The 10,761-nt window shown below is 32.9% G+C and overlaps 1 protein-coding gene and 1 long non-coding RNA gene across 2 annotated transcripts; one reads left to right on the top strand and one right to left on the bottom strand.

Annotated features, from left to right (window-relative positions):
* The first annotated feature begins 818 nt into the window (after positions 1 to 818).
* On the top strand, positions 819 to 2,608 carry LOC110883246. Its single transcript, XR_002560409.2, has 3 exons — positions 819 to 952; positions 1,464 to 1,531; positions 2,496 to 2,608. It is a non-coding gene; the product is annotated as an uncharacterized LOC110883246 (long non-coding RNA).
* Positions 2,609 to 4,779: 2,171 nt separating this feature from the next.
* On the bottom strand, positions 4,780 to 9,702 carry LOC110886314 (desiccation-related protein PCC13-62). Its single transcript, XM_022134099.2, has 3 exons — positions 9,341 to 9,702; positions 6,325 to 6,550; positions 4,780 to 5,223 (listed from the first exon to the last, which is right to left on the bottom strand). The coding sequence occupies exons 1-3, from the start codon at positions 9,643 to 9,645 to the stop codon at positions 4,849 to 4,851; spliced, it is 906 nt and encodes a 301-aa protein (XP_021989791.1). The 5' UTR covers positions 9,646 to 9,702; the 3' UTR covers positions 4,780 to 4,848.
* Positions 9,703 to 10,761: the final 1,059 nt, after the last annotated feature.

A 10,761-nucleotide genomic window follows, 5' to 3' on the forward strand; every position in this document is an offset into this window, starting at 1 on the left:
ACTAACAAGAAAATTGATATGGTTCGAGATCATTTGAAAGCGGCTCAAGATCGACAGAAATCGTATGCAGATAAAAGACGAAGACCGATCGAGTTTTAGGTTGGTGATAAAGTCATGCTTAAAGTATCTCCGTGGAAGGGGATTATCCGGTTTAGAAAAAGGGGAAAATTGAGCCCAAGGTTTATCGGGCCGCTTAAAATCATCGAACGGGTGGGAAAGGTGGCATACCGTTTGGAATTACCGAAGGAATTGAGCGGAATACACAACACATTTCATGTGTCACACCTCCGAAAATGTTTAGCCGATGAAATGGCTTACGTCCACTATGATGACATTGAAGTGGATAACAAACTTAATTACGCGGTGAAACCAATTGCACTTCTGGACCGAAAGATCAAAAGCTTGCGGAACAAAGAAATTAACCAAGTAAAGGTCAAATAGGAACATTGTAAGGGATCGGAAACTACGTGGGAGTCCGAAGAAGAGATGATACGCCTCTATCGTTCACTATTTGGTACGTATTCTGGTTTCGAGGACGAAAACCCTTTTAAGGGGGGTGGACTTGTAACACCCCGAAAATACTAGAAAATTATAAACTATTAATGCTATGTATATATTGGCCATGACCAAAGAATAATGTGACTAGGATTAACTAACCTAGTTAATTAAAATGTTGTAGTCAATAAAGAAAATTTGACTAAGTTAAACCTCTTTTATAAGTATGAAATTAGAGGGACTAAGATTGCTAAGTCTGAAAGTTAAATTACTAATAGGAAATTTTGACACAAAATACACATTTGGTGTGTGTTCTGGTCGATGCATTCACAAAGCCAAAATGGGTTCCTCTTTTGAACCCTAAAAATCATAAAATTCAATCAAATTCAAGAAGGAAATCAAGTCTAAATCAAAACCAAGCTGAATTTAGTGATCACTCAAGTTAGAGGATCACAAGGTATGTCAAATTTCATCATTTGGTGATATCTTGAAATTTTGATAAATACTCATAATTGAAATTCATGATTGAATGTTGAATGTATGAGTGATGTTATGTTGAATCCATGTCTAGGAACAAACCCTAGTTGAAAACTTAATTAATTAATGTTGAAAACTAGGAATTTGATAAACACCCATATATGTGCGAAGTGGGTTTTTATATCATTGTGATGAACACATAATTTTGTATGTTAAATTGTGAGAAAACTAAAGTTATGATGAAAGATAGTGATATTGTTCATGAATACTAGACAAAGAGCTTGATTTTGATAATATAAACTTGGTTAAAAGTTAATAATGAACTAGATAAAAGTAGTATAAAAATCTGCCCGTAAGGTGTTTGTTAAAATGCCTAAACGAATGTTCATGAGTTGAAATTTTGAAAGAAACGCGTAATTGGTGAATTTGATAAATTGCGTGTAATATGTGATAATAAGAGTTCTAAACACGATGTTGGTTGAACTCTATAGGCAAGGTGGTTGAATCTTCAAGCGGCCAAGTTGGAGCGGACACGCGCTTGAAGGATAAGCTTTGAAAGGTACGTGACTTGTAGTTTTGTTACATTAGGTAGATGAACTAGTCTTAATTATGTTAATGTTGTTATAGCGAAATGTATGTGTTTGGTATGTCATTGAAGTGATGGAACTCACTCGATAACCAAACGGGTCAAATAGATAGTTAGAATAGGTTCGGTATGTCATTGAAGTGATGGAATTCACTCGACAACCAAATGGGTCAAATAGATAGTTAAAACAATAGCGATTTAAAGTGACTCGAATGTCATGCAACAAATCGGTAGAATGAGTGCGTAAGCCGAGAAACGGACACGCTAAAATTTGATTGATGAACCCTTGGATTTGGGTCAAAACTTAGAAAAACTTGATTTCATTGAATTTTGATAAAAAGCGTATGCTTGAATTGTATATATCAAGCATAACATAAATGCGTGTGCAAACCATGTAATGGAAGCGAAAACGCTAATTTTTGGCAAGCCCGGAATGGGTAAAAATGGCAAGCAATTACCATTGTTAATAAACATGTAGTATGATGCTAAAATAAAACGGGTCGAATAATCGCATAAAGGATTTATAAACCGTTTGCTTATAAATCAGATTTTGATGCGAATTGAGGTGATAAACGTATCCGTAATTGTATTACGGTCGAATAGAAAAAAGAATCGTGTAAATCGGATAAGTAGATTGAAAGTTATGCAACTTTTAAGTTGGAATATTGTTTAAAATCATAGCTGGGCAAAAATGCAGCAACAAAAGGGAACTTTCTATCGAAATAGGCTTGTTGCGCTACGCGACCACAAACCAGAATCATTGTCGCGTCACGCGACAGTTGTCGCGGCCCACGACATAATATGCCAAGGCTCTCGCGGCCCGCGAGAGACCTTGTAACTGGCAAAAATCTTTAAATTTTTTTGTTTTGTTTATGGAACTTGTTTTAAAGTGTTTCAAGACCTTCAAAACTACAGTTTATGTTTGTTTTGATTCTAGGTGAATGACATAGGCCTCCGGATGAAGATCAAGCAATGAACAAGAACCGAACACACGTCTAAATGAAGCTTCCGTATTTGATCTTGTTTTGTTTTATAAAAAGTGAATTATGTAAACACTTATAACTATGTTTTTGAATGTTTTAAACATGTTTGAATACTTATGATGTAAAAGTTTTTATGAAGTGGCATTTTGATATAAAATGCTTACCTTAATGATATAGTAACGTTAAATTAGAATTGGGTTTTACATCCATATTCATAACATTAATCTGCATCAAAGTTAACATCAGGAAAGATCCTAACCTTGTGCCAGGATCAATTTCCTTCAACAAAGTATCATCCGGAACAACCACCTCCGAAACCGGTGTCTTCATCGATTTCTCCTGATCATTCAAACAATCATCTCTAGCCAAAAAAACACAATATCTAGTGGATTCAATATTCCTACAAACCTCTGATGCCTCATCTCTGTGTTCTCAATCAAACCCTTTTGCACAGATCTCTTCCTCCAAATCGCAATCCCACAATCAGTCGATTCTCCGATGGCGCCCTGATTGCCGCCTCCACCGTCTCATTCTCAGTAAACTCCACCATCTCTGGCTTCCCCACCGTCAGATCCCCAACAACATAGTACAAAAAAACCGATGCCATTTACTTGATTCTTAATCCCAGGGTTTTAGATATCAATTGATATATTGTGAGAATCTTGAAAATCAAAAACCCACTTCAATGTTGAGAGTTTTCAGTGAAATTGATGGAGTAAAACAAAAATCCACTTCAAAGTTTAGATTTTTATTGAAATTGATCGATTGTTTAAGAATCTTGAATATCAAAAACCCACTTCAATGTTAAGGGTTTTGATTAAAATTGATCCAGTGAAACAAAAACCCACTTCAACGATGAGATTTTAATTGAAACCGGTCGATTGTTTGAGAATCTTGAAAATGATTAATTAGTTCTTTATTATATTTTAATAAAAGCAAGGGGTAATTTTGTCATTCTACATAGATTTAACGGAGAAAACTAACGGACATCCACTCCAAGGACTATTCGAGTAACAAACTGTTAAACCACATGAAGCACCAGTGTAATGTCCAAAAGTTGGGGACTATAGGTGTTATTTTATAAAAACCATTGGGACTATCCGTGCATTTTACTCTTCTTAAAAACTTTATAATTTACTGAATTGCAATATTTGATGAGAAGTAAACAATACTTCCTCTTGCAACCTTAGGGCATCAAAATATGATTTAGATTTGGTTGATGTAGCGGTTTCCTAGTTACCATGAAACTAGGATTTGAAGATCCTACCCCAAACATATGTCCATTGTTACTTCCTACCGCTCTCGCCCGCACATCAAGAACATCTAGATGTTGGTTGAGATCCGACCCGTGCAACTTGATCATATCACTTTTATACGTTAACTACAATTTATGAAAACAAAGTGTTTGTTATTGTACCAAAAGTTAATACACTAATGTTCTAATTAGTAAAAAAAAATGATATAGATAACCTACATATATTTCTCTTGATTTGTTAGAAATAAACTACCCCTCAAGGCTATTAATCTCTAGCTCTCCGACCTAATACTTCTTTTTTGCTTTCCTTTTTTAGATGAGTATCGAAATAAACTTCAATCCAGATATTCTAAATAATAACATACGTGTTTATAAATAATAAAACTTTATGATTAATTGGTTTTACGCATATTCTACGCAACTATTAAATTCATTATTTTCCTACGAATTGTTAAAGTTAAATGAAAATGTATTCCATCGAAAATTTCCAACACTTTTTCTTATGCATACCGTTTTGTTGCTTTTTTGTTGCAAAATTAAGACCCATTTTTTCGTCGGAATTCCATGGGAAAATGTCGGCATTTTCATTCGTAGGAAAGGGACTGATTCGTAGTAATGATATAACCATGCTAGAGTAAGATCGATCTATTAATAAAGATCACGATATGTAACCTATCTGCTAGGGTTAAATGATGTATTACTACTTTGCCACAACATCTTTTTTTCTTGAATACATACGATTTATACAGAATAAATCATTTGTATTTGATCCCAATACTATATATACACATATATAGCTGAACCAAAGATGGTTGTGTGTTTGGTTGGTGATAAAAAAAAAAACAAAATTAGGGGTTTTGACCATAGCACGTTCATGCTAATAACATGTTAAAAACTAGAGAGAGACAAACTGATTTATTATTCATCTTAACCAACACATACATAATGTGTGTTTATTATATATATATATGTAACGCGATACAAAACCATAAAACCCATAAGTATTAAGGCAAGACTAAAATAGTTCGCATTTATGACATCATGTAGATTTCTCAACGCGTTAAATAGCGTTTCGCGATAACCCCATCACCCCCTTTCGGGTAAAACCCGCCCGGGGATTTTTCGTCACCGGTTCCATACACTATCCTTAGTATTTCTTCTGGTGTTCGACCATATGACAGTGAATCTTCATCAGCGGCTAACACGTTACCTTGTATCTTCTTTTCAGCCCCAAGCTCGATTGGCACCTTAAGCCCTTCATCCTTTAAACCGTCATTGCCCAATTTGTTTCGTAGTTGCGATATTTTGACTGTGAATTCACCTACGGTTGTCTTGTATGGAACCACTTTTTCATTTGCGCGTTCGTAAAGGAGGCTTCTAATAACTGCATCTTGACCTGATTCCACTCCCAATAAGCCCGCTACAAGCTGATCATAACCGTATAATAGGGGTGAACATAAGAGATGAATAACCAAAACATAATTGAAATAACCGAGAAAATCAAACAATTGAAAAACCGATAGTTCGATTATTGTTTTTTAACTCACAGTTTAATAACCAAATAAACTGAACCTAATCAACATTAAAACAATTCTATATACATTTTATATTTTATTAAATAGTATGCTATATGTTGATTTTTTTTGCTATAGTTATATATTAGTTGTCCTTTATTTTGTTTTCCTACAAAATTAAAACCAAATTCTTTTATTGTTTTAATATTTTTTTATTGTTTTAATATTAACTATATGATTTGAAACATAATTTGTTTTTCTCTTTATCATTTAAAATAACTCTTTTTTACAAATTATTCGAAACTAACCTGAATGTATTCGGTTCATTATAGTATAGTAATAGGGTTTTAATGTATGTATAATGTTTTATAAAATTCTAAATATAGCGTTACGATGCACTTATATTTCTCTACTTTTCAATATGAGTTTTATTAGAAGCTTACCCGTATCGGTTCGGTCCATTACAATACCCGAATTGCTTCTGTCTAAAGTAAACCCAAACTAGGCCCTGGCCAGTCTATTTAGCACTTTAACTGGTCCAAATTTGCTTTTGTTTTTTGAGTGCCAATCTGTTTAAGTAGCCCAAATTTGATTATGATTTTGAGTGTTAATATATTTAAACAATTAAACCCAAACCAGGCCCAAGTGTTCAAAAATTCAAACCAAATTAAAATAAACACCAATCAAGGAAGGAGTGGCGGTAATAAAACACGACGACAGGGCTGAGTGAGGTAACAACAACAATATGAGATTTTGAAAAGAGTTTGACCGAGTTGTTGAGTGACTTAACAATGACCATGAATTCTTGTTTTACTAGGACGGCTATGGCCCGGGTTATTTTATCTCGTTGAGGAACCAAATTTATTTTTAGCATTCTCAGAGACTGCCCTGATTATAGATTCGGTTTTAATCAATAATCAAACCTAACCTACACATGCTTACCTCCACGTATAAAATAATAAAAACCAAATAAGATATTATGTATTATTGATTAACTACTATACTTCGGAGTACCTCTTTTGAAACTGGGCTCTCTAGTTTCGGATTTGCTCCGACGTAGCCGGTGAGACCGACGTAAGGGATGATGTAGCACGAAATAAGATAGTTGATGTCATTAGCATAAGGATCGAAGGGTGGAGATAAAGGCATCCCAAATGCAGCATTAATAACAGTCCCAAATGCTTCTGCACTTAGATTCAACAGTGGCCTAGGAAATCCTGGTACCCTCTTCTTGATTGCCCTATTTTATTAGTGATTAATAAAAAAAATCAGTTTAATACAAATTATGATATATCTAGTCTAGTCTAGTATCTAGTATCTAATCCAAACACAAACAATTAAACTCAGATCCTAACACCGCAACATATTGTTCATCTTATTATCATCTTTCATCTTTAAAACAAACACAAACAATTAAACTCAGATCCTAACATTACGAACAAACTCTATGATCTCAGGTTGAGGGGGAGTTGTAATTCATGCTTATGTGAATCGTTTGTGTATTCAATCAATCATAAAAAAAAAGTCTTTGTGTATTCAGTCGTTTGTAATTCATGCTTACGTGAAAGCATATCTCCCATTGTTTGGTACAATATCCATATACCTATCTATACTTTTTATTAAAATGTATTATGCATGGTTTTCTAAAATCCACCCGTGTTTGCACACGAGTTTTGCTACTAGTGCTATATAATAAAAGAAACTAATAGAGGAACACTTGTCATTATTCAAGATCATCCCTAACTGTAGATAATAATTATTTAATTTAAATTATTAAATATTAATTAAATAAATATAAATCTTATCAACTCTAAATTATTGGCATAAACTTAACTTCAAATCGTAAAGTCTTATCTAAACGAAAAAATATTGTTTCACTTAACAGTAGATAAACATGCATATTATTTATTGTTAATGTTATTATTGTTAACTATGAGAAATTATATTAAACAACTTATTAATCAAACCAAAAATTTAAAATAGTATTAACCTAATTTAAAAATACACAAGGTTTTTAAAGATATAACTTTTTTTATTATTTGCTATATAAAAATAGATTTATTCAACCCGTACAATACACAGAGTTTTTTTAAAATATAACTTTTTTATTATTTATTATATAAAATTACATTTCTTCCACCCGTGAATACACAGGGTTTTTTAAAAATATAATTTTTTATTATTTGCTATATAAAATTACATTTATTCAAACCGCACAATACACGAGATTTTTAAAAATATAACTTTTTATTATTTAATATATAAAATTATATTACTCAACACGTGTAATAAAAGAGGTTTTTAAAAATATAATGTTTTTTATTTACTATATAAAATTACATTTATTCAACCCGTGTAATACACGAGGTTCTAACCTAGTACTATAATATAAAAGAAAATAACAGGGGACATGTGTCATTCACTGAAGCATCTATTTTTTTTTTTTTTTTTTTTGTTTTTCATGTCTCTTCCAACTTTTTTTGCCCATGGCTTTATAGCCTAGTGCCATCTTGGGGGTGGGATAAAACTCTAGGACCAACAGGTCATGTGTTCGATTCCCACAAGGGAGGTTTTCTCATATTTATTGGGTTTCCTCCTGAATTGGTGTATAGGCATTATGCATAGTGGAGATGGATATGATCGGGTGGTTCCGTTGGTGGCACGATGATATTCCAATGTTCCGTCAGTGATCCAAATTTGTCGTTCAAAAAAAAACTACTTAATTATGGATAATTTTTTAGTTAAAGATAGTTATTATATTATCCACCATATAAATAAAATATGAAACTAATTATAAATTTTTTAAATGAACTTATATTTTTTACTTAAAAACTTCATAAATTCAAAATTATGTTGGTTAGAAATATTAAAAAAATGAAGAATAATGATGTTAAATGTTTTTACGATTGATTTCTATAATTTTTCAAATTTTTAATGAGATTTGATGATAAGAATGGTAAAAATACAATATGTCAAATAATAATAAAAATAGATGGTATTTAAAAATCATAGTTAATACTCAATTGAAATAAATAATATTTTAAAAATTAACTTAACGGAATTTATAACTGTCACGTCAATGTTCATTTCTTAGTTACGTATTTTGACGGCTGTATATGTTAACAAGTTATATTATATTTTATTAGTAGAGTTAAGATCCCATACAAACCTTATTTAATCTAAAAACATTGAGAACAACTCTTGAGCAATGATTAACTAGATTAAGGGCTAAGGTCGATTACAAATCATTATTAATAATAACTATATTATTTAGTGAGATTCAAGGGTGTTTTAGTTATTTTCACATATTTTATTAACTATTTTCATGATTTTAGGAATTTTTCCACCCCGTTTTTAAAACTAAAATAACTTTTATATACTTGGTATTATATTAAAAAGATTATACCATAAAATCAAGAATTTGTTTATCTTTAAAATGAGTATAACATTGCTATATATATATTTTTAAAATGACCTTAACTTTCAGTAGTTAATGTTTTATAAATGTACTGATAATTATCACCAACACATATACAAGTAACACATAAATTTATATAATCAACACATACATATATAATTATAATCAGCACATATACTAGCACATACGTATACAATTCTAACTAACACATAATTTATATATGCAACACATGAGTTTGTATGACCAACACATATACGAGCGACACATGAATTTGTATAATCAGCACATGAATTCGTATAATCAACATATGAATTTAAAACTGCTTCCATGATTTTAGGAATTTTTAGAAACCAACTCTAAACTAATATACAAAAATGTCCTTAATACATATATTAGAAGGATGACATGTGAAAGATAGTGAATGGTTCTTATTATTTTTACACAAACTAGAGTTTGTATATGACCCTATCACTTTATTAGCATACTACATGAGTTTATTCAACCGTGCGATGCATATGTCTTTTTAAAATATATTTTTATTACTAATTATATAATATCATATTTATCAACGCATGTAATATACGACCTAGTATAATATAATTTAATATAAACCTTATGTGGCCAACTTCTTGATAACCGAATTGAGTTATGATGTCTTTGACAAGAGGACTGAGATTGGCTTGTTTTGCGCCAATGGGTGGCGGCCCGCCAGCAGCTAGAGCGGGTTGTATGGCGTCTAAACCCTTACCCATGGATCCGAATAGGAAGTATTCGGCCTCGAAATACTCTAGATTTAAAGGGAACTCTAAAAGATTCATGTCGGTTATTGGTATAACAGTCGAATTCACAGTGATGGAGATGAAAAGAAAGATGAGGAATTTCGTAAAGACCGCCGCAGCGGCGGCAACCGGTGCCATGGATGACGGTGGTCGGAAGAAAATAGGCTTTTGTATTTGAGCTTAGTATTTGGTTCGACTTTTGTGGGCTTGGTTGCTTTCTATTTATAGGCATTGAGGCCGTGAAAGTGTTAAAGAAGAATGCCATGTGACACGTAGGAACTTTGAACCAAGGAGTCGTAATATATTATTTATTTGACTTTTTATAGTAACGTGTTTGAAATACTGAACAATGGCTAGGTAATTAGCTTTTGTACTTGCTACTAGAAGTTGGGTAATGCGGATGACGTTCGTTATTGAATGGTCGGAACGAAATGCAAGCAATATAATCTAAACAGATTTAACTTGCTAATTAAGGGGCTGAAAGTGAACTTGCAAAAAAGTAAACTGATGGGAGTAGGGGTCGAAGATGACGATATTAGTGATATGCTGAAGTGTGGTGTAGGTGCACGTCCATTTGTGTACCTGGGACTGACTATAGTATAGGGGCTGTATGAAGCGCTTAAAATATTGGGAACCAATTATTAAGAGATTCCAGAACAAGCTAAATGGGTGGAAAGCCAAAACTCTCTCGTTCGCGGGACGGGTCACGCTTGCAAAAGCCGTTTTGAGCAGCCTCCCGTCAGACTTTTTAGGAGTCTTCAAGGCTCCTAAAGGAGTAATTAGACTATTGGATAGGATGAGGAGGAGATCATTTATCGTTGGAAATTTGTGAAAATAACACTTTTCACTAATATAGAAAAATGTTTTTTCCTAATTTTGTACTAGAAATAAATATAAGAAACTGAGTGGCTTTATATATTTATTTGTGGGTTTGTGTTCTATGTTGGAAAAGCTTCGCAACGAACTAAACCACGTCCAAACGGAGCTAAAATGAATGAGATATCAATGCTTAAAGTTTAGTGTTTGAAACATTGAATACTGAAAAATTGGGAAAGTGGCACCTTGTCCCACATAGGAGGAGAGTTGAAACTTAAAGGGGTATTTAAGTGGGAACACGTCATCCTTATTGTTTCATGGAAGCACACACTAAATGTACTCGTGAAGGGTGCATAGCACCACAAACGGCCGGCGTGAACGCGCACGCGCGTGGTCTGGGCGACGGGCGCAATGTGTCGCTTTGATGGCGCAATTTAA

The sequence above is a fragment of the Helianthus annuus genome, chromosome 5 (assembly GCF_002127325.2).
Source record: "Helianthus annuus cultivar XRQ/B chromosome 5, HanXRQr2.0-SUNRISE, whole genome shotgun sequence".
Classification (NCBI taxonomy): Eukaryota; Viridiplantae; Streptophyta; class Magnoliopsida; order Asterales; family Asteraceae; genus Helianthus; species Helianthus annuus.

Coding starts and splice junctions, on each gene's coding strand:
- LOC110886314 (XM_022134099.2), bottom strand. CDS start 9,645: ATGGCACCGGTTGCCGCCGCTGCGGCGGTCTTTACGAAATTCCTCATC. Junction 6,551..9,340: donor CAAGAAGTTGGCCACATAAG/GTTTATATTAAA, acceptor CTAATAAAATAG/GGCAATCAAGAAGAGGGTAC. Junction 5,224..6,324: donor AGAGCCCAGTTTCAAAAGAG/GTACTCCGAAGT, acceptor GGTTATGATCAG/CTTGTAGCGGGCTTATTGGG.